At 42.3% G+C, this 24,376-nt stretch overlaps 1 protein-coding gene across 1 annotated transcript in view; it reads left to right on the top strand.

Moving 5' to 3' along the window:
- The first annotated feature begins 214 nt into the window (after positions 1-214).
- Positions 215-24,376, top strand: part of ITGA8 (integrin subunit alpha 8) — a 171,830-nt gene continuing 147,668 nt past the window's right edge. The window contains exons 1-3 of the mRNA XM_055332378.1: positions 215-460; positions 1,121-1,254; positions 23,996-24,096. Coding sequence (XP_055188353.1) covers positions 255-460; positions 1,121-1,254; positions 23,996-24,096 — 441 coding nt within the window. The 5' untranslated portion in view covers positions 215-254. The remainder of the gene's footprint in view (positions 461-1,120; positions 1,255-23,995; positions 24,097-24,376) is intronic.

The following is a 24,376-nucleotide window of genomic DNA, read 5'->3' as shown; positions in this document are numbered from 1 at the left end:
AGCGGCGCGGCAGGCGGGGGCGGCAGGCGGGGGCGGGGGCGGGGGCCCGCCGCTAGGGGGCGCCGGAGCGCGCCGGGCCGGTCCCGCGGCCCGGGAGGGCTGGCACCGCGGCGGCCGGCCCCCGAGCGCGCGGGGGGCGGGCGGGGCGCGGACGGCGGGGGGCGCGCGGCGGAGCGCGGGGCTGTCAGCGCGGCCGCGCCGGCCCGGCGTCTCGGGCTCCCGCTCCCGCCGCGCACCCGCAGGCGCGCAGGGCCATGGCTGCCGGGCGCCGCCGCCGTCCCCGGGGCTGCCGGGCGCCGCCGCTCGCGCCCCTCTGGTGCTTGGCGGCGGCGCTGGGCGCGCTGCGGGCGCCGGGCTCGCGGGCGTTCAACCTGGACGCGGACACGCTCACGGTGTACAGCGGCCCCGAGGGCAGCTACTTCGGCTACGCCGTGGACTTCCACGTACCTGCCGCTCGCACGTAAGTGGCCCGGCGCGGGGGGCGCGGCCGCAGGTGGGGTCCCCGCGCGCTGCCCGGGGTGGGGTGGGGGGTGGGGGGCACCCGCGCCTGTCCCCGCGCCTGTCCCCGCGGCCCGATCGGAGGACGTCCCTGAGCGCCCATCCCGCGGCGCACGTGGGGGCCCCTTCCAGGCTAGATGTGCCTTGTGGACCTGGAGCCGAGACGTGCCGCTTGCACAGGCAACGCCAGCCCTGGGGAGGCCCCGGGACTCGAGCATCCTGCGGAGGGGCGGCTCGAGCCGGTCACGGCGACGCCGCAGCGCGGCTGTTCACGCACCGCCTGCGGTGACTGAGCGTCGGGGCGGGCGCGGTGGGCCCCGGCGGGCGGCCGGGCTCTGTCCTTGGCTTCCCCCCAAGCCCCCTCCTCGCCTCTCGCTGTGCACAGCCCCGCCTAGAGAAGAATCAGGACTATTTGCACCCCAATGCAAAACCGTTTTTTTCAGACGCCCGGTAGGTTTCCGGTAGGAAATCAGCTTTGACAGTCGCTCTCCACCCCAAATCCGTTTCTGCGCCCCGACCCCCACCCCGGGCCCCCCCCCCCACCCTCGTCTCGGGGAGACGGCGTCGCGTGCGCACGCCTGTGTGGTCCCCAAGGAGTGACTTTTCTCCACGCCGTTCGCAGGGCCAGCGTGTTGGTGGGGGCGCCCAAAGCCAACACCAGCCAGCCCGACATCGCGGAAGGGGGCGCCGTCTATTACTGTCCCTGGCCCGCCCGGGGGTCTGCGCAGTGCAAGCAGATACCGTTTGACAACACCAGTAAGTGACTTTTGTCATTCTCGACGGTGGCTCCCGGTTCCAAAGAAGCAGAGCCAGGCGTGCAGTTACCTCCCCACCTTGCGATGGATGAGTCTGTGCTGTGGGCCGTCCGGGTCCCTAGAGAAGTCGGCTTAAGACTGAGTGACGGGGGGGGCGGGGGGGGATGTAGGGTGAACCCCAGAGAGGGAACCCGGGATGCGTCCTGGTAACTTCTGTTTCCTTGCTGTCCCAAGATGAGCAGTTTCGGGGTGAGGGGATGCTTTGAAGAAATACAGAGGTTCCACCCTGACCTTGATGGGGGAGAGGAGAGTTTGGTTGCTTCCCAAGGACAGACCTGGGAAAAGACAGATCCTTAACATGTCCTGTGCCCAAACTCGGGAGGCAAGACTCAGCTGCTATGGACTCAGACATCGCTCCATGTTGCTGTTTAATTCTTTACAGAAAGAAAGAATTTTCTTTCAAAATATTGGACATTGGATGCAAACTAGTCCAGGCAGAGTGTAGATGGATTACATTCATTTCCAAAATCCCTAGACAGATGTTTCTTATTTAATTAAAGGGAAAATACATTTTAACCAATTCAGGCTGGTTAGGTTTCCTCTGGTGTTTTCTCTTTGGGTCCTGAGAAAATAATTTTGAACGTAATGCTTTCAAAAACATTAACGCTGAATGTTTTAATTTGTACCTCTAAAACTTTATGCATTCAAAAGGTAGGCATTATCAGAAACCAAATATCTCTTTTCAGAAAAATGTGAACTCAAATAATCTTCTTTGATGATCATTTAAAATTCCTTTTGCGCCACACAACTGTTTTTATGACATCATTCTTCATCATTGTTACATTAGTGTGCGTTCAGAATGTATGTAGAAAATCCATTTTCACAGCGTTTTGATGGAGTCGGATGGATGGTATTACCTGCTACTATAACCGATTTGCAATTTTCTGTTTTAAAAGAGAAAATAATTTTGATTCTATCTATATGGAAACTATTTCAAAGAAAAAAAAATCCTTTGCAAGGCTTACCTTGAATTATGACCAAATTAGGAAAATGCTTCATAAAAGCATTTTCAAATTATGTTTTTCATATGTATCTATAAATAGTCATAGTAGCTCATTTACCATTTTATTAAGTAACTCAGTCTGTACCAATTTTTGTAAGCTTTTACTTTAAAATATGTTAGAAATTAGAAAAATTAAGCCATCTGATGTTATTTTGTAAAAGAAATCTTTTAACTGGTTGTTCAATTGGTCTTCTAAATGCTTCTGATTACAGACCTATCTCTAGTTTGAGAATAGATTTTATATAATCCTGATTTATAAAATCAGTGGCATTTTTAATGATCCATATCAAAACCATTTGTGTTTTTAAAAGTCTTTAAACTTAAGCCTTGGTAAATAAAGTCATAAATCAATAGTACTATTTGAATTTAAGTTAAGGGAAATAAGGGATCCCTGGGTGGCGCAGCGGTTTGGCGCCTGCCTTTGGCCCAGGGCGCGATCCTGGAGACTCGGCATCAAATCCCACGTCGGGCTCCCGGTGCATGGAGCCTGCTTCTCCCTCTGCCTGTGTCTCTGCCTCTCTCTCTCTCTCTCTGTGTGACTATCATAAATAAATAAATAAAATTTTAAAAAAAAAGTTAAGGGAAATAAGCATTTACATTTTAAAATATGTTCATGTATTTTTACCAAGAAGCAATCTATAGTCATGGACATGAATTTTATAACCTGCTAGAACATTCCCATAACATACCAAATCAGGATCTGGTTAGTATATTTTTCCTTTGATAAAAAAAAGAACCGATGTCTGCCCAGATAAGTCACATCTGAATACCTTTCTAAAAACTAATCCCAGTAGATGTCATGGTTTAACAGATGAAAACCAGAGAATGCAGACCTCAATATGAATTTTTAAAAACTGAACACTCCCAACCAAAAATTTCTGATGTTAAATTATAATAGGTAAATTTTCCAAAAGTTCCTCCTTAGAGCAACTGCTTGCAGATTTGAATTCACTTTCCCATGGAGAACTAATGCTGAAAGATTGTGCTTTGGTTTCCAGAAGAGCCCACAAGAATGCACTTAACCCTTATTGTAGCTGACTTATAGTTGTAGTGAAACCTTAGGGGACAAACTAGCACAGTTTTAGCAATTAAATAGATAGGAAAATAATAAAGATGTCAAAAAAGATCAGTGTTACTTGGAGAAAGAGTCAGGGGTGAATGGCATCTTCTGTGCAAGTTCAGAGGAATGCATCTGGATGTCTCAAAGAGCTCTAGAGATTAATGCTGCTGGCTCTACACTATATCTTACTTTACTTCTAAGTGAATAGAGGTTTTTTGGATTTTTTTTTTTTGATAGACAGATGCCCTCATCTTACTACTATACTTAGCAACTATTAACAGTAGGGATTTGAGGATTCAGAAATGGAACAAAATAAGGAGAAGAAACAGGGAGGGAGGTAGATGTTTCTGAAACAATTGATCAAAAAAACAAAAAATGAGGATAACAAAAGAAGCAAAGCAGAGCAAGCCACACGTTGGTGAGAAATGAATGGTCCGTGATGGAAGGAGCAAAGCAGCGAGCTGTGAAAGCTTGGAGGAGTCCTACTGAGAAGGATCTTTGAGAAAAGAAAGTTCCCCGTGTTAGCCATCAGGGGGTACTGTGGGCCCAGGAACCTTGGCTGCTGTTGGGAACGGCCTGGGAACCATGGGGCAAAAGGAACCCGAGGACCCCAGGTCCATGCTGGCTACTGAGTGGGTGCTAGCGCACAGCACACATCATTCCCACCAATGTCTTTATCCAGGCGGGCGCCCCAGACAGTGGCTACCATTTGCGAAGCTGGGAGGGAGAGGGGGGCAGCGAGGGGCAGTGCAGCTATTTGCATTGCAAGTCCCCATTCTTTGGGCACCGTGTGACCTTGGAGCCAAAGATGAAAGGCAGACACGCAGGTGTTGCTGACTCGGGTCCGGTCAGTGTTAACCACCTGCTTGACACTCACGGATCACCTACTACGTACCAGTCACTTATGCACCTTACTGATAATCCATAAACCGCATTTTATGAATAAGGAAACTGATATCAAAGGTGCTGGAAAAAAAGTTACGTGCAAGACCACACGAGGGTCAGCAGGAGATGTGGGGTGGGAGAAAAGGCCAGCCTGCCACACCCGGAGAACGCCTGCCTCTTCACCCTGCCTTCCTTCCAGGGTGGGAGACGATGGGTCCCACTAGCGCACAAATTCAGGGGCAGATCCTGTGAAGCTGAGCTGCTGCTGGCCCTGCCTTCCCCACCTCCATCCCCTCAGCCCCTAGTTACCTTGGCAAATCCAGTGTCATTGATCTTCCAGAGAAGATCTAGAAGAGAAAAGCAGTTCAGGTGGAAGGTTGTAGAAAGCAGAGGTTATGGAAGGAGCCTTTGTCTTGATGGGAATGATGGGTTGGGCCTGCCCCTGGTTTGCCCCAGCCCCTCACAGCACTCCGGGTCCCCTCAGTGTCCCCAGTCAGCTGCCTCCTGTCTTAATCTCTGCCTACTGGCAGCAATGGACAGTTGTCCCAAAGAGGAGGAAAATTTCCCTGCTTGACAAAGTAGTGGCTCTGAGTGCTGAACACCCACGAGCTGATGCTCCCGTAATAGAGTGGGATGTCTCGGCCGTAAGTAAGTATTAGATTGAGAAGAGAGTAATGACTGCTTTCTCTCTGTCTTTTCTCCGTGTGGCTTTACTATTACATCTGAATTCGGGGCCTTCTATGTAAATCGGACCTTTTTTTTTTTTTTTTAAGATTGTATTTATTTATTCATGAGAGACAGAGGCAGAGGGAGAAGGAGAAGCAGGCTCCATGCAGGGAGCCCGACGTGAGACTCGATCCCAGGTCTCCAGGATCATGTGCTAGCCCGAAGGCAGCGCTAAACCGCTGAGCCACCCGGGCTGCCCTAAATCGGACCTTTTAATGACATTGTTTCAACTTGCTCAGGCCCCTGGGGTGTCTACAACTTAGTGTTCACGGGGGTGACCTAAAAAAACTCTCACCTAGGCACTGAGGGAGGCTGGCCTATAATTTAGTCTCTGAATCTGGTTGTGATCTTGAACTTCAGTTTATGTAAGGTCACCTGCCTTTTTTCTTTCTTAAACTTCCATTTAGTTAGGTTTTCTTTTCACTAAATAATCCTCTATTTTGTTTTTACCTTCACATATAACCTGGATTTTAAAAATTACTTCTCATCGTAAATGCTAAACCAGGAAGCCAGGGGTACCCTAGCACTTCAAATGCATGAATACTATTAAAATCTGTGGTCCTTTCAAGTACGGAGGAAGGAAACCTTAGGGAAGCATATGGCAGTGGGGGAGGTGCAAAGTGCAAAGAGTAGATAATTTTCCTGCTCTGTACAAAATCAAGTGGTTGCAAAAAAAGCACTTCTCTCATCTCCCTTCTGTCTTTCCCTCTTACTTCACTAGAATAAAATTCCCCCCCTTCACCAAATTGATTTCTTTCACTTTTGCCTCAGGAACCGTCCAAACTGTGCCCCGTGTCTCCAACAATTTAAAACATCACATCTGCCAAATTCATGCCTCTCCTTTCTAAATCTACTCCAAGGTTCATTTCATCTTTTTTTTCCCCCTACATTTTCCAAACCCATGTGTGGGGTGAATAAAACTGCTAGATTACAGCGCTCCTGCTAAAAGGGGGAGAGATGAAACAGAATGAATAGAGCCTCCTCTTTGGACTGATGAAAGGCAGATTGCAACAATAGTGGCAAAGGCATAGTGTGCAAATATCTGATTATTTTAAATATGCAAATGAAACATTTTGAGGAGAAAGATAATGGCATGTGCTCAATTAAGAATGAAAATCGTCATAACCCTAAAAGTAATGGTGAGGCAAGACAGCTGGGAACCACTGGCAATTAGGGACCCACATAAAGAATGAACAGGAAGAGGTGGGCGGTGCCATTGAGATTTGGAAGTCATCTGAGAAAAAGTACTAGAATTGGCCTGGCCTTCATTTAATATCTTTGTGCTTAAAACAACAACAACAACAACAACAACGCAGAACCTTAAAATGGAAGACAGTTTGCTTTAGGATATTTCAAAGCTCTGAAATGGTAAGATTTTGCTTAGAATCATGTTTTAGCTTGGGGACCGGAAGCCTTTGTGTTGGGGGTCTGTTTTATTTTGTGTTAAGTGAGCCCACAATAAGAAGCAGCTTAAAGCATCTGGCGCTGTGACTGGTACAAGGGTTGCTTTTTTGATAATATTGGGTGTGCCCCTTTTCTCATGTGAGGGTTGGGAAACATATTGGTCACATAAGTCTTGCTTTTTCCAACTTCCTCAGAAAGAAATCAGGTTTTGTTCAGGAACAAAGAGAAGAAAAATGTAGGTCAGAGCTATCAAATAAATGACAGAGGAAATAACACAAATGTGACAAAAATCATGGACAGCAGAAATCTGGGCTTTGGGGGGTTGAGCTGGAAGTGGAAAAGGTGGGGAGGCAGCCCAAATATTAAGAATTAATATTTAGAATTGCTCTATTAAGAATAATGCAATAATTAGTACAAGTGCTGGTAATCAGAATGTGTGTGTGTGTGTGTGTGTGTGTGTGTGTGTGTGTACACATACATATATGTTCATTGCTAATCTCACGGAATCCATGGAGGGTGGTTTTGCTGGATGGTTCACGTTTCTGGGACCAACTCATGGTGGCAACCACACCTGACACACCACCCAGCCAGATGCATCCAGCATCCCTAAGCTTCTCCCAAATGGCTCAACCTTCCATGAGACAAAATGCAACCGAGGTCTGATACGAGAAGGGAGGAGGCAGTGGTCCCTACAGCACATAGCAACCGAGGAAGCAATTAGAAAAAGGAAGTCCTTGAAACTCTAACTAGAAATGGGAAACAGATCTGCTCTACGGCTAGTTGAGCAGTATGAGCATTAGGCGCCTGTTGCCTAATCTGCAAAATTCTTTCAAGAAACTAGAAGTCTGTGCCATGGAACTGGCTTCCAGGCTCTTGGCGGGAATAGCCCGTAGCAGTAGCTGCTGCAGTATTCTGGGAGAAATGTAGGAAATTATCTTAAAAGTATCCTGAAAGCAGAAAAAAGCACTAGGACCTATAAGGTGACCGGTTGAGATGTGTGCATTCAAACTTTACCCGTTGTGTAAAACGAGCCCTGTATCTGTGCACTGTGTTGAGGAAGAGTGTTGCCAATATTATCAAAAAAAAGCTCAAATCACATGTGCTCTGACTGACACTATCCAGACCCACAAACACAGATTTTTGAGGAAGACAGATAGACTAATTATTGATCCTATTAAAAACACCTAGAAAAAAAAGTAATTTTCAAAATTCACTTTCAGTATATCTTTTTTTTTGTTTGTTTTTTTTTAATTTTTATTTATTTATGATAGTCACAGAGAGAGAGAGAGAGGCAGAGACACAGGCAGAGGGAGAAGCAGGCTCCATGCACCGGGAGCCTGACATGGGATTCGATCCCGGGTCTCCAGGATCTCGCCCTGGGCCAAAGGCAGGCGCCAAACCGCTGCGCCACCCAGGGATCCCCACTTTCAGTATATCTTTACAAACATATTTAATGCATCAAGCAGGGTACACCTATGTAATGAAACTCTAAAATAGATTTAGAATAATTTTAATTCTATTATGGTTATTTAAGGTATATAAGCAAATCACGATTCACCAGGAGGTGATTTATACTTAAAATAATCTACCTAATACATAATGCTTTAATACCGTGTTATTCCATTGGACTTTAGCCAGGTAGCTCCCACACCAGTTTGAAAGAAATGGAACTAAAACTCAGTCCTACAGAAAGATCAGTTGCTGGAGCTCTGATATTTTGTATATGGCCTCAAAGGTGTGCCAACTTTCCTAGATCCGTAAACATTGGTTAAAATGACCATTTACCTGTTTAATTGTTTTTAGTAGAAACGAGGCATAGGTTACAAATAAATCTTTGTAAAAATGCCAGGCATTGGAGGTGGGAAGTAGGTGTGGAGCCAAAGAGGCAGAACAAGGGAGTTTGAGGAGTAGGGGGTGGGCACACAAAGGAACTTTCTACGTGTTGATGTTGGTGGTGGATACATGGCTGTGTGTATCTGTTAAAACTCATAGAACTCTGTATCACCAAGAGTGAATCTTAATGATTGTAAATGAAAGAGAAAATGAGAGAGAAAATCTTTATGAAGAATGCTAGAGAGTTATATATTCGGTGTGGGGATTCAATTTGGTTTTGTGGCCATTGCTATGAGCATGTGGTCTTTAAGCTTCCGGACTATGGGAAGGTCTGATGTAATAATAACTGGCAGCATAAGGAGACACATCTTACCCTTGAAGAGCTTAGGCTACTGCCTCTAAGTAAGAGGGAGCAATTGGTCAGATCATCATGTAGGACCTTCTTTATCATTCTTTAAAGGATTATATGTTCAGAGAATGTTAGTAAGAGAACTGTGAATGAAAACATGTTGAGTAAGAGTAAATCTTGGCAATGAAGCATCATACTTGTGTAATATTATCCCTACAGGAAATCCAGGCACGGGACCCCTCATTGGTAGTCATTACACTAAGGAGACCTTGCTTCAAATGCTTACCTAGTCATCTCAATCAGCGTAACCACCCTCAGGGCATGCATACCTTAACATTAGTTCAATTCTTTTCTTTACCTCTGCTATCTGAGTACAGACACAGATTATAGGATATTGCAAGAGCCTCTGCATGCATCTGCCTTGGTTTCCAGGACGTGTAGAGATTAGAGAGACACACACCATTGCTACAGGAATAGGTTTATGGACTGTGCACAGTGCACCTTATGCGCGGCATCCCCCCAGGTGTAGGGGGTGAAGCCAACTCCCCCAGTCAGGTTATGGCTCCATCTCACATGTGTCTTGGTTGTTAATCCCTATGATTTGCTCAGATGTCTCCAGTTTGCCACACCGCCTACACAACTTATGTCTTTATTTTTTTAAAGGTTTTATTTATTTATTCATGAGAAACAGAGAGAGAGAGAGAGAGAGAGAGAGAGAGAGGCAGAGACACAGAAAGAGGGAGAAGCAGGCTCCATGCATGGAGCCCGACGTGGGACTCGACCCCGGGTCTCCAGGGTCAGGCCCTGGGCTGAAGGCAGCACTAAACTGCTGAGCCACCCGGGCTGCCCAACTTATGTCTTTAGCACAATATGTTAGAGCAATGGGTATCTCTCAAGTATGTATTACCTACACACACACACACACATACACACATCCCTGGCCTCCCTGGGCCCATGTCCTGGTGACTCTTCCTCATCCATCTGGAGCATCTTCTCTCCCAGTAATGATTTTCTGGTACTTCTGGCTTCTTTCTTTCTGCCATTCCCAATGGGAAAAATGTTTTAGACGTTAATTCTGAAGTTGCTGCCAATCCTTTTTTTTTTTAGAAGAAAGGAGGCATAAACACTGAAGAGTAATGTTTTCAAATATCCTAAATATGAATAGTCAAGTAAATTATAGCCTAATCACTATGGGAAATGGTTTTATTTTAATGTTAAGTGAAAAACATAAAATTCAAAATTGTATCTAGACCTGTCAAAGAGTGCAAGAAAGGATATGTGATGAGAAGCTATCTTTGTGAAACGTGATTAAAATTGGATTTTTCTTCTTTTTCTAAATATATATACATATATATTTTAAAGATTTTATTTATTCATGAGAGACACACACAGAGAGGCAGAGACACAGGCAGAGGGAGAAGCAAGCTCCACGCAGGGAGCCCAGTGCGGGACTCAATCCTGGGACTCCAATCCTGGGGGATCACGCCCTGGGCCGAAAGCAGGCACTAAACCACTGAGCCACCCAGGCATCCCCTAAATATATTTTTTAACCTCATTTTCAAAACCATGGACAGGTATTTATTTATGATCAGGGAAAATAGTGGTAAAAATAAACATGCAAAAACTTCTAAATGAAGTTACTGAGTTCATTGAAGTGTTGTGAAGATTGAGTAGAGTTTTAAAATGCACTATTTTTGTATGGGTACTTTTGTTTCCAAATATTGAAGAGCAAGGATGTTTTCAGTAACAGTTATATATGTAAAAATAAGGAGATACAGAAGTATTGCCTGTTTTCATTTTCGATTGTCCCTGAATCAATCCTCGTAGACTTGATGGTCTGATATGACAGTTTCTAGAGTGTTTCACAATAAGGGGCTGCTCATGGGGCAAACCACTGTGCAGATCCTACCAATTCAAATGCTAGTTTCATCTGGAAACACCCTCACACAGACATATCCGGAAATAATGTTTAGTCAAATATCTTGAGCCATTCAAGTTGACACATAAAGTTAACCATCTTATAAACCCTGCTTACAGAGCAAGCCTCTAATAAGACTTATGACGTAAGTACTCCTAGGAATGGCACTGAGAATTCATGAACTAAGGAAACCCACAGGATTCACAGGATAGAACATTTATTGGCTGTCACTATTTATCTTCACATTTCTTAGGCCAAAACATACCCAGGTATTACTGTAGTAACAAATGAGTTCAGATCTCTTGTTTCAAACAACCCAGGTATATCGCTTGCTCACGTTGTGTGTTTAATATGAGTTGGTAAGGAGGCTGGCTCTGTTTATTCAAGCCACCGAAGGATCCAGGCTAATGGAGGTTCCTTATTGACATGTGCTTTCAAGATCACCCCAACTGTAAGGGCAGGTGGAAAATTACACATTGTCTGTTAAAGCTTCTGCCTAGAATTGACATTTACCGCTTCTCCTCACATTTGGTAGGTGAAAGCAGGCCATGCCAACTTATTTCACACTTTTTAAAATCCACACCTAACAAAACTGTATCTACAACCTTTAAAAGAATACCAGATAGGAAATGCAATAGAGGCTGCTGTCTTTGAAAAATGTGATTAAAACTGGTGTTTCTTCTATCCCTAATGGATGTCTCTTGTAGGACATATTGTTGGGGGACACTGAAATGGCATAGTTCTTTGGGACTACAATCCCAACCCTCACACTTATGGTAGAGAGTGGACACATGGCAAGAAAATGCAGGTTTTTCTGTCAGCAGATAAAAAGATATGAGTAAAACTTTATACCAGAAATTCAGTCCTATACCTGATCCATCTGGACTCCATTCTCTACCACAAATATTGTCTGAGAAGATTGAATGCCCTTCATCCTTTCAATCAGGCTCCTTGGTGGACATGCTATTAAATGATAATGTCTTTTCCCACTCAAAGCACCTTTCAGTAAATTTTAACTTACCTTAGTTATGAAAATATTATCTTAAGACAACAATGGAGTTGAAAGTAAAGCTTTATGTTAGCAAACAATAAAATCAAATTTCAGTGACAAGAGGAGTTTTCGCAACTTTCTACAAGAAGATACTATTCTGAACAATAGAAGTGTGGCCATGAATGGAACCCAACTCCCGTTGGGGCATTTACAGAGCATAGCCAATGACAAACTGGGGGAAAAAGGAAGATAAGACCAAAGGGACAATGAGTGGTGTCTGTGTGTACCCATTTTTTATTTTATATTGGGTGGGTATTATTTTTCTGGAGCTGCTATAACAAATTACCACACATTTACTGACTTTAAACAACACAAACTGATTAACTTACGGTTCTGGAGGCCAATGTAGAAAATAGGTGTTGGCAGAGTTGATTGCCACTTTCCACTGATTTTTCCACTTTCCAGAGATTTGCTCACATTTCTTGGTTCAGGGCCCTCTTCCATTTTCAAAACCAGCAATGTCAGGCGTCATTCTCCCACTGCCACGTCTCTGGCCCTCCTTTCCTGCCTCCATCTTCCACTCTGAAGTATCCTTGTTATGACTGTGGTCCCACTTGAATAATCCAGGATAATCTCTTTGTCAACTGCTTAACAACCCTCATTCCCCTTTGCCATGCAACCTAAAATAGTCACAGGTTTGGGGGGGGGTGAAGATGTAAACATTTTGGGGGGCTCTTATTTTGCTTACTCTAGGTGATTTGAGTTTTACTGAGGAGGGAGTATATCTGAGCAAGAACCTAAATTACGTGAGGGAGGGAATGAAACAGTATTGAGGATTGGGTAGTGTTCCAGGCTTGCAGCGAAGTCATTGTTAAAATCTGGAGATGAGGGCGTCCTTGGGAGATGGAAGCCACTGGGCTGGATTGAAATAAGTCAGGGAAGAGTTACGGAAAATGAGACCAGAGAAACAAGTATATTGGCAAGTACCTTAGAGGCCAGGGGCAGGGTTTTGGATTTTATTCAAGGAGTGATAGGCAGCCACTGGTGGTTTTGAGTAGACAGGTAAGATAATTTGAGTTACGTTTTTCCAGGGATCAGTTTAGCAGACTGTAGGCAAGGAAGGAGACCAGATGGAAGATTCTCCCCCCTTGTCCACTGACAGAGAAGTATGGTTTGGGTTAGGTGATAGCAGTTAGGGTTGAAAAATGATTGGATCTGGGGTTCAACTGGAGTTGAATCCAAATGGGTGAAATTTGAGCTGCTTATTTGACATCTAGGTGAGGTCACATGGGAAGGTGGATCAGTAAAGTTGGAGCTCAAGCAGGAGGCTTGGAGACTGAGGTTTAGAAGTTGTGAGTATTTGGGTGATATTTAGGACCACACCTGGGAGAGTGAGTATGGAGGGGGGCGGGTAGCAAAGCACAGCCAAGAGAAGAGGGAAGGGAGTAAGAAGGGGGAGATCAAGGTTGAGATTAAGTCCTGGGGCACCCTGGCAGTTGGAGAAATATTGGAGAATTGAGGAAGATGAGAAGGAGGACGATTGAGTTAGAAGAAGTTATGAAGCCAGTGAGGCAAGCCTTGTGAGGTGGAGTGAAGTGAGGACAGAAATGGAGAACATTTGCTTTGGCAACGGGAAGTTATTGCTGATAAAAATAAAAGTGGTTGTGGTGGAGTTGTCAAGAGAGAATAGGAGAGGACCAATGGGGACCACAAGGACCAAGGACTTTTACTGTATATGGGATCAGAGAAATGTAGTCATTGAGAAGATACTACAGCATGTTTACAGTCTATTGGGAGTCATCCCGCTAAAAGGGAAGCAACAGTGACCAAAAGAGAAGGGAACCTGCTGAAACAAAGTCCCAAGAAGCTGGAAAAGGGGGTGTGGGACACAGATGGAGGGACACAAGGGCAGCTCTTCCTCAGTGACAGGACACGGCACAGTGAGGGCACCACTGAGAGAGGTTGGCAGGTCTGGAGACAGGAGGAAGAAAATGACCTTGCTCATGTCTTGCATTTTCTCCTTGAAATAAGAAGCAAGGTTATAAGCTGAGCATGAGAAGTTTAGGAGATTGAAGAAGTGTGAAGAGTAGTCCCCAAGGTGGAATGAAATGAGTAGGGATGCCACGGGATTGATCAGCAGACTGTGTGCAGGGACCGTGCAAATGTTTAATTCTGAATTTATTTGTGGAAGGAATAAACTTTTGCCTTTGCCCACCTTACGGTGTCGTGCTACTCATTTGGGATAGGATTTGAGATTTCCCAGAGAGCAATTCCATCCGGAGTATTAATCTTTTGTGAGGATATGCTGCAGATACAGAAAGTTTGCATTCTGAGATGCCTATTTTATGTGACATTGGGAATGGTGATTCCTTCATTTTAACCACAAAATGAACCATTTTGTTAAACGAATGGTTGGGATCCTTTTTACTACATCTTCTGGCAACAGAGATGAGATCCCAAAGAAATGCAAGCATATGACAGGAGTTAGTGTAAATACATTTTCAAGCGCTATTGGGAGGCAAGTTTATACAGCCTTCATCCTGAAACCCAATCATATCCTGTATTTAAAAGCATTGCTTTGAGGTCATATTGAAGAGATTTATGTCATTTAATCTGCTTCCTGAGATTCCCATGCTGAGAGGTTTTCATTACTTCTTGAAGCAAATAAATTGTTGGGCACTAAACAGAAGCATGCTGTGCTCCTGCCAATCTGAAGGTGACAAGAAGCCGTAGGGAGACTTGTCAGTTCCCCAGCTGTGTCTCTGGCCCAGACTTTGGAGACCAGGTAATTATTTCAGGTGTGAGAAAATCTAGGGCTGAGAGAAAGCCTGAGGAATGCAAGGAGCTCAGAGGAAATCACTGTTTGGGAATGAAGAGATGGTGCTGGCAAGAGAATTCTGCTTTAGGACAGAGAATGAATTTGTAAGTGGCAAACCTGCAGGAAGGGAAACCTGCAGGAAGGGAAACCAGTCAGGAGGCTGTTGCAGAAACTGAGGCTAAAGAAATGGTGGTCACAGCTACGGAAGTGGCAACAGGTATGGAAAGAAACAGATGCACTTGAGAGGCCTCTGGAAGGATCAGGACTGCCTAGGGAATGGAATTTGGGAGTGCAGCATTGCTGATTGCCTAGGATGCAGGCCAAGCACCTGGCTTGGTTCGCGGGGCTACTGTTTTACTAGGTATATATAGCAAACAAAACAGACGTGCTCTCTGACCTTGTGACATTCAAGCCCAAGGATGAGAGCATCAGGGTCTGGCAGCAGGAGTCTGTAATAGCAGAGCATGAAGGTTTTAGATGTGCTGAAGAAAGCTCCTATCCCTGCCTGGAGGGGGACTTGTGTGTATCAGGGACAGCTGTTCAGAGAGGGCATCACTAAAGGTCAGAGCTGAAGAGTGATGTGTGTGCGTGTGTGGGCATGTGTGTGCATGTGGATGTGCCTGTGCGGGCTGTGTGTCTGTCCCAGGCACGGGTGAGATGAAAGAGAAAACTGTTCTAGCCAGTGCAGATGAGTGGAGCGTGTTGGAGCAGATGAGGTCAAAGGTGATGTCTCCATACAGTTCAACTATACCCAGCTCTGCCTTTCAGACTTTCACATAGTACCAGGGGAGTTTTGTTTTTGTTTTATTTTGTTTTTAATCTGATCTGCCAGAGATGGCTTACCATTTCCCTTCAGAGAGATGAGTCTTTCACTTATTTAACATTTGCTCCCCCAGCTCCATCATACAAACTAGCAGAATATCCACCCATAAAATCACTTGCATCGAACCAACAAAAGTCCATATGTATTTCTGGAATGAACCTTACATATGACCTGAGTTAACTGGTATGTGACAAACATTTCAAATAATATTCGATGATGTAGAAAACCCATTTGTATTATTGCTGAACAAATGTCTGAAGAACACTGGCTAGGCACTATTGATTGTTAAAAATCAAGTTGGGAATATGATCTTTATTCTTGGCAAGACACTACAGACGTGGAAATAATTATAGCAGAAAATTTATAGTCTCGTCTAGATCGGGAAAACTATATAGTATTATGTATGGGAACAAATATTTAAATAGTGGTATGAAAATAATAATTTAAAATAGAACTTTCATGATTTCCAGAAAAGAAAAGAAATATCTTAAACAAGAGGAATGAGCTAGAATCCTCTTACACTCTGAATTCTTGGATGGGCTTACCAAATTTAACCACTACTATGTCCAGAGATTAGGATTCAATGATCTTCCACTTTGTGCCTTATATAATTTATAGAAGTTTCTTTATATTATTTGAATTATTAAAAGCAAAAATCTGAAAGAATTTCAATTTGAAGAATTTTTGGCTGTACATTTTAAAACAGGTTTTTTTGATGACATATATTTTATTAAATAGTTTGGTTATGTCATTTCACTATTTAGATATAATATGTAGCATCCACTTGTATTCATTCAGTTCATTTATTTGTTTGTATACTTAATTATTTATATTTGATCAATTTAACATGTTAATATTTATCAACTTAAAGCATGTTACTTTTCAATCGGAGAAGGACAATCATTTGGTTTCACTCATATGGGGAATATAAGAAATAGTGAAAGGGATTATAGGGGAAAGGAGGGAAAATGAGTGGGAAAATTAGAGAGGGTGACAAAACATGAGAGACTCTTAACTCTGGAAAACAAACACGGGGTAGTGGAAGGAGAGGTGGGCGGGGGGGATGGGGTGACTGGGTGACAGGCACTGAGGGGCGCACTTGACGGGATGGGGACTGGATGTTATACTATATGTTGGCAAATCGAACTTCAATTAAACAAAAGCATGTTACTTTTATACGTTTATATATTGTAATATGATTGCCACTGAAGCAATATTTATCATATTACATCGTTAAAATACAGTAGTATTAACTAGATTCATTACACTGTGCCTTAGATCTCTATGGCTTATTTACTACTCGTTACAAGCCTGTACTGTTAAACATCTTCATTCTTTTCCTTCCTCCCCCCAACACTCCAGTAACCACCATTCTACTCTGCAAGGCAGGGTTTTAAGGAAGCGATTTGGAGTAGTTGGCAAACAAGGAAGAATGGAATTTTGCAAAAGAAATATCATGTAGGGGATCCCTGGGTGGCTCAGTGGTTTAGCGCCTACCTTTGGCCCAGGGCGCGATCCTGGAGTCCTGGGATCGAGTCCCACGTCGGGCTCCCGGCATGGAGCCTGCTTCTCCCTCCTCCTGTGTCTCTACCTCTCTCTCTCTCTATGTCTATCATAAATAAATAAATAAATAAATAAATAAATGAATAAATAAATAAATAAATAAATCTTTTTAAAATTTTTAAAAAAATAAAAAAAGAAACATCATGTATAAAGTCTAGGAATAAGACTAAATAGGGAACAGAGAGGGAGTTGCCTGAATGGAAGCAAGGTCAAGTGTGGGGTTCCAGACCTATGTTCCGGAGGGCAGGGCATTTAGATTTGATCTACTAAATAAAGGCAGGGATACTATTTTTTATGTGTCTGTGTGGGTGTGAATGCATTCTACACACATAGTTGCACAATGTATACATATATGATGTATACAAATAAATCTATAAATAAATATATAGAATATTCATTTAATCAGAATAATACATTTCTGTCCATCAACAGATGAATGGATACAGATGTGGTATATAAAAGAAGGGGAACTGAGTGGGAAAAATTAGAGAGGGAGACAAACCATGAGAGACTCCTAACTCTGGGAAACAAACAAAGGGTTGCAGAAAGGGAGGTAGGTGGGGGGCTGGGGTGACTGGGTGACAGGGACTGAGGAGGGCACTTGATAGGATGAGCACTGGGTGTTATACTATATGTTGGCAAATTGAATTTAAATTAAAAATGTAAAAACAGTTACCAACAACAACAAAGATATGGTATATAGATACATCAAAATATTATTCAACCATTAAAAAGGAGAAAGCCCTGCCACCTGTGACAACATGGACAAAACATGAGGGCAATATGCTAAGTGAAATAAGACAGAAAGAAATGCTGTAAAATCTCACTTATATGTGAAAAGAGAAAACAATAGCAACAACAGGAATAAAAACTCAGAAAAAGAGATCAGATCTGTGGTTACCAGAGGTGAGGGGAATTAGAGAAAGGTGATCAAAAGGGACAAACTTCCACTTGTAGGATAAACAAGTCCTGCAGATGGAATGTATAGCAGGAGGACTATGGCTAACACTGCTGTGTGTTATATATATGTTATATATATATATATATATATGGTGTTAAGAGAGTAGATCCTAAGATTTCTCACCATCAGGGAAAAAAAATTCTTTTTTTTTTAATCTATATGTTAGAATAATGGATGTTTACTAAAGTTACTATTGTAATCATTTCATGATATATATAAGTCAAACCATGATGCTGTACACCTTAAACCTATACAGTGCTGCTTGGCAATTATATCTCAATAAAACTGCAAGGGGGGAGTATAACATTATAATTTATGATTACAATTCCATTTTTTGAACATTGCATGCAAAAATGAATTTGTGATACTTTCTCAAATACTTGAAAATTCATAATAAGATGCTCAAGAGTACAAAGGCTACAGAGCCCTTCTTTAATAGCGGTTTTTAGGGTGTCGGGAGTCACACATTTGGAAATTTAATTTTCCTGGGCCTAAAAACCAACCCAGATTCTCTTCTTGGATGTGTTTCTTTTCAGCAAGGAGTTCTCCTGCCCCAGCTGTATTATTTTGAATTTTACAAAGGAGTAATCCCTGTTCTCAGATATGTAGTTTCAATTTAAATGAAACTTTTACAGCATACACTTGATTATGGGAAAGATTACAAACAAACGTTTAAAGATTTCTTTTTACCCTTTTCCTGATTAAAAATGTCTGGACAGCTCCTGCAACAACTTGAAGAAAATCCCTAAGGCTGTGCACTTAAAGTGATGACTGAAGGTATAAGGAAGCTTACTGTGTTCCAGCAGGAGGTCAAGGACTCATCTATAAATAGTTTTCAAAAATCTGCCCCCCATCTACCAGAATGTTCTGCTGCACCTGTGTCAGTTTCAGCTCTTCCCTTCTCTCCCCCATGGTGATCCATCTTCACTTTTTGTAATTCCTCCCATTTTACTAAGCTAAACGATTAGAAAAATCTGCTAGAAGCCCATATGTGCACCATATTCTATGCTCCCTCACTCCTGCTCTGAAATGAATATTCCCGTGAAAAGGGAACCAAACATTAGTAGGATTGCCAGCCACTGGGATTTGTACCCAGATTGCTCAGAGACTGAAGCTTCCGATTTAAGAGAGGTAGCTTCAAAGCCCAGAAATGTAGGACAAGCCAAGCCAATTCAGTTGTTGCCACCTATCAAAAATTTCCAGTGTGGCCTACAAATCTTTAGATTTTTATCTTTAGGGTTTTTTTTCCTCCAGATCATATTTTATTAATTTTAAAGGTTTTATTAAGTAATCTTTACACCCAATATGAGGCTCAAACTCACAACCCTGAGATCAAGAGTTGCACATTCTACCCACTGAGCCAACCAGGTGGCCCCCAGATCTTATTTTAAACGAAAGTGAGATAGATCCTATTAACCAATATCCTAGGCAAATTTCTGAATAAATAGATAGGGACTTGGATATTCATTCAACAAACACTTATGGAGGGCGTACTCCATGCTAGGCACCATCCTAAAAGTGGGAAATACAGAGGTGAAACAGAATTAACGTCTCTGCTCATGGGATTCACATATATTCTGAAGGAGACAGACAGGAAGCGTGCAAACCAACAAATAAGATCATCTCAGGTAGTGCTCAGCTGTGTGGAAAACCATGGCAGCGGGAACAGTAAATGCAATGAGAAGACAGCAAAAGCTGAGACTGTTCAAGGGACAGGAAAAAAAAGAATTTTTTTAAGGGACAGAAAAATTGATGGGTCTGCACCTCCTGAGCCTGGGCAGTTGGAGGAGTCGATGCTGGAAGCAGGCAGGGGCCTTAATCGTGTCAGGACTTAATCACTGCAGAGGTGGGATTACAACCGCCCAAGAAAAAAGATAGTATACTAGGTATATTTGTGACATATATGTGGGGAAAACAATCAATACCCAGAATATATGTTGAATTCTTAACAAATCAATAAAATCAAATCTTCAAGAGAGAGAATGAACAAGGGTTGTGAACTGGAAATTCGCAGCAGAAAAGGCTGTGTGGCAATAGAAAAACATGGTCACTGTGCCGCCAATCAGGGAAATGCCAGTGAGGACAGAACAAAGGATGTACCAGTTCACGGTCACCTTGATTGGCAAAACCGTACAAATGCGTGACGGTGGATACCTCTGGAGAAGAAAAGGGGGGGATGGAGCCAGGGATAGTTGCCAAAGGATACTTCGTATTTGTAAATGTGAGGAAGCTTAGTGGTCAACTCTGCCTACAAGGGTGTGTTATATTAAGCCCTTGGACCTTTCTCTACTTTCTTAAAGCCTTGAAAGAGCTAAGAAAGAAAAATACATTTTGTAGATATTATTCTGTATCAGTGCACACGAGTCTGTCACGCATATATTAACAGTTGGATAGTGGTCTACTTTACAGATAACAGAAATTTCTGTTTGAATCCCTTCTGCATAAATATTTAAATTCCAATTTTGCTATCACAACCAGGATGGCAGATATGTTCATATGGCATCTTTCAGCTTTTGTGTAATTATTTCCATTGAACAAAATCCTCAATGTTGAATTATTCACCACCACCCCCAAAAAAGGTACATTTAGGGACACCTGGGGTGGCTCAGTCAGTTAAGCATTTGATGCTTGACTTTGCCTCAGGTCCTGATCTCAGGGTTCTGAGATTAAGCCACGTGTGGGGCTCTGCACTTCGCATGGAATCTGCTTGGGATTCTCTCTCCCTCTCCCTCTGCCCCACCCACTCATGCTCTCTCTTACTCTCTAAAAGAAATACATCTTTTTTAAAAATGTACATTTAAAACTTTGATATATATATATTGCCAAGTGGCCCTTCCAAAATCCTATGTTGATTTATTGTCTTGCAGAGTGACCATTAATATTTTTTTGTCAAATTGGTAGGTGACAAAAGTGTTAAGCCATTATTTTAATTTGAGGCTTGGGACCTCTCCATGAATTTACAGGCTTTTTAATTTCTTCTTCACTCTGCTACCAAGTCCTTAGAGCTTTCTCCTGTACAATGCTAGTCTTTTATTGATTTGGGAGCTTTTTTACATATACATTATATTGATCCTTCCCTTGACAAAAGTTTCAGCTGGATTTTCCTTTCTTTACTAATTTTGTTAGTAGTCTTTTGCTGCTTAGAGAGATTTAAATCACATGCCGTCACTATAAAACTTTAACCTAGCCTGTGGCTTTGTTTTCTCCATAGTTGGTGATGTGCCAAGGAGAGAATTGTTTAGGTGACTTTTGGTCTCCACTATCTCCCAGAACCACTGGCCCTTCCAAGAGTTTTCTGGGCTTGACAATGCACTTAGGGTAACCAGTGCCTTCCTTCTGCTATAGATACCCATGTGAATATCGTAATGTTTTGCCCCGTGTCATCAGTGCATCAGTGGGAGTTTGGTCAGGAGAACAGAGACCACTCCGAGTATTACAACTAGGAAATAATTGCATACAGAGACTGAGAGGCTGACCTTGGAAAGCCTGGGGGTATGAAGGTTGGGAAGGTCACTGCCTGCCAGTGAAGAAATATAGAAGTTCAGGAGCCGATCTCTGCTGTCTGATGCACCCTAAAGGGATGATTATCAAGGGATACTTGAGAACTGCACAAAGAACATCACATCTGTCACTACTGCCACCCATATGTGTGCCCGCAGATGCCACCAGAGCATAATAGCTTCTCCGTCTTCTCTTTCCAGACAGCTCATGAGCCTCTCATTCAACCAGAGTCTTACTTGTAAGGGGTGTCTAGGAAATGTACGTTCCAGGCTTTCACCCCTCTGCCACACAGAGGAGGGCTCAGAGGGCAGAAGCCTTGCTGAGTAATCCCCAGGGGTTATTTTCAGTAAAGAACAGATCAAACCAAATCAAATCAAGACATTGTCCATGCATGGGTTTCTTGAGCACTGGTGTGCAACAGATAGAACGGAGCCTTGTGTTGAGGTATTTGGCGTGAAAAAAATCTTGTACAGAAAAGGAAGGTGGGACACTGGAAAGTTCACTTCCATAGTCAACCCCAAGTATATTTCACTCATTTGAAATTTTACAGAATTATGATATTAGATTTCAAGTCACAGGACATATCAAAATAATAAAGCAGAATTTTGAGAAGGTGGCTGGTCTACCTCAATGATCAAGGAATGGATGACCCATCTAGATTGAAGCTCATCTCAGTAAATGAAGATCGAGGACAGTGGTATCCTCTCCTGCAATCCTTGGATTGCCTGTGGAATTTGTGTAATAATGAAGCCCATTCATTTGTATTCTTGGTGCAGAAGAAATTTGTTGCTGGAAAATAACCCACAGTTGATGCTTTTAATCCAGTTACACAGTGCAGCCTCAGAACAGCAGAGAAGGTGCCTCAGGAGTCCCAAAGGCAAAGTCACATCGTTTTTTCTAGCAAAACCAAGTCAATTTGAAACTGGCGTCTGATTTTTCCCAGAATCCATTTCCTTCCTCCCAGCAACCTGCTTTTAAGTCCTTTTAGGATCTCCTTTAAGGATATTTGAAATTTTGGAGGTGCTGGTCTTTTCATGGCTTTTTAGCAGATTGGAGATTTAAAGCCACTGTGCTGTATTCTCTCTCTGTAATTAATCAACACCACATAGACAGTCTTGAGAGGTGTTACTAATTTCACTGCTGAGTACCAAAAATCACTAATAATAACATATTCTGTGCATGTGTGTGAGGTCCTTTCCAAGTTTTGGACTTAGGTTGAGTTTCCAGGTTTCTAAGTAAGGTATTTGTAAAGGGTTTGGACTTCAAGTTGTATGGCTACAGGATTTCTGTAGTATACAGCTTCTCAGCTTATAAAAAAAAAAAAAAGCATTTTCAATTTCATTTATCTCATGTGATCATTATGACTTTGATCACCGGTGAGAGAGGAAAGGGGGAAGGTATTCTCAGCCTCATTTTGCAGAAGAAATAAAAACTCTAAGGATTAAAAGAATTGTCCCTAATCACCCTGTAAATAGTGACAAGATTCTTTGTGTCTGAGTTCTACAATCTTCCAAAGTGCCTAAATATAAATAGGAATGTTTATATTTTCAAGTTTATGCTGTAATCTGTAAGATGCTCTAGTTCTCTGCTAGTTGTGTGCATTTCGAGTAAGGATTTACAGAACTTTTTTTTTTTTTTAAAGCTCAGAAACAACAAAAGCATAAGGTTTTTAAGAAGGAAATTCATGATTTTCTACTAACATGTAAAATGTAAATTTCAGATTAAGATTAAGTATACATAATTTTTGAAAGTCTGTAATCATGTAAACTCAATTTAATGTTAATTACGTGTATATTTTGGCCTCACTTAATAGGAGTTAAAAGTTCATTTTGTAATGCATTTATTACAGAGTCAAGGAAGAAAAATGAAATGCATACCAAAGGAAACACATACGAATAAAATGTAAATAAAATGCCTCAGTACAAATGTCTTTTGAAATTCATTAACTAATACTGACGAAGCTCCAGTTAGAACCATGTGGTTAGAACCACGTGGGAAATACATTGACTGGAAATCAAGAGTGAAAGAAAAGATATCTGCTTTTTATTAAGACCTGAAGTGTGCTATAATTGGGTTGAGTTTCTACCCAAATGGCCCCCCTCATTCTGACATCTGCAAAGTGTATATAAAATTGCGTTGAGGTGTTATTTTCTGTGGCTGCATGGACACATGTTAAAGACCAAGACCTTGGGAGTCCTTCACAATCATTCCTAACTCAGCCAAGAAACTTGTGTTTCTCTGATTGGGGAGATTCCTATGTGCTTCCCATTAGGGAAGATTTGGGGGCACCTGAGTGACTCAGTCAGTTAACCATCTGCCTTCACTTCAGATCATGGTTCCAGGGTCCTGGAATCAAGCCCCCTGCCCCCCCCTTCCCCTATCAGGCTCCCAGGTCAGCAGGGGGTCTGCTTCTCCCTCTACCTTTCCCCCTGCTCATGCTCAACTCTCTCTTCTCTTGAAATAAATAAATAAAATCTTTAAAAAAAGAAAACAAAATATTGGAATTCCTTAGGGCAGTTTTAAATATTTGGTCTTCAATCTTTTATAAATCAATGACAAACATGTAGATTCAAGACTAGCAGAGTCCACATCAAGTTTACAATACAATTATCTCTGAAAACATAAGTTGTAAAAAAAATGCTTCTTGCAAGGTAAGTTATGAAATATTATGTTCAAATACACAATTTCGTTTGGTATTTTTCTAAATGAAAAGACTTGGTTGGAACCCCTCCCTCCATGTATGAAAATTGTTTTCCAAGTATTTTTAATGGACACGTTCATTTTTACATATTATATCGGGCTGCCGCATTTTACAAATTATTAACAATTCCATGTCCTTTTTCTCAGACAACAGAAAAATCAGAGTTAATGGAACCAAGGAACCTATAGAATTTAAATCAAATCAGTGGTTTGGAGCAACAGTGAAAGCTCACAAAGGAGAAGTTGTGGTAAGTATGAATCATGGGGATGCTTTGGAATAATCTGTACTCTGAAACGTTTTAAAGCTCATATTTATAAAAATACTTTCATGTAAGGACATGCCAGATTTTTAATGATAAATTTATCAGTGTTCTAAAAACAAACTTAGTGTTTCAAATTAAGGAATCTCTTCTAGTGTTTAAAGTTACAGGAGATAAACCTTGTTTTCCAGATCAGTTAGATATTTTTAAATATTTCAAAAACTAAGGAAGATAGAAAAATAAAAGCTAAATTTTGAGGAGGTAAATA

The sequence above is a fragment of the Nyctereutes procyonoides genome, unplaced genomic scaffold (genome assembly GCF_905146905.1).
Source record: "Nyctereutes procyonoides isolate TBG_1078 unplaced genomic scaffold, NYPRO_anot_genome, whole genome shotgun sequence".
In the NCBI taxonomy this organism is placed as follows: domain Eukaryota; kingdom Metazoa; phylum Chordata; class Mammalia; order Carnivora; family Canidae; genus Nyctereutes; species Nyctereutes procyonoides.
Note: the sequence above shows the minus strand (reverse complement) of the source record. Positions and strands in the feature narration are given on the sequence as shown.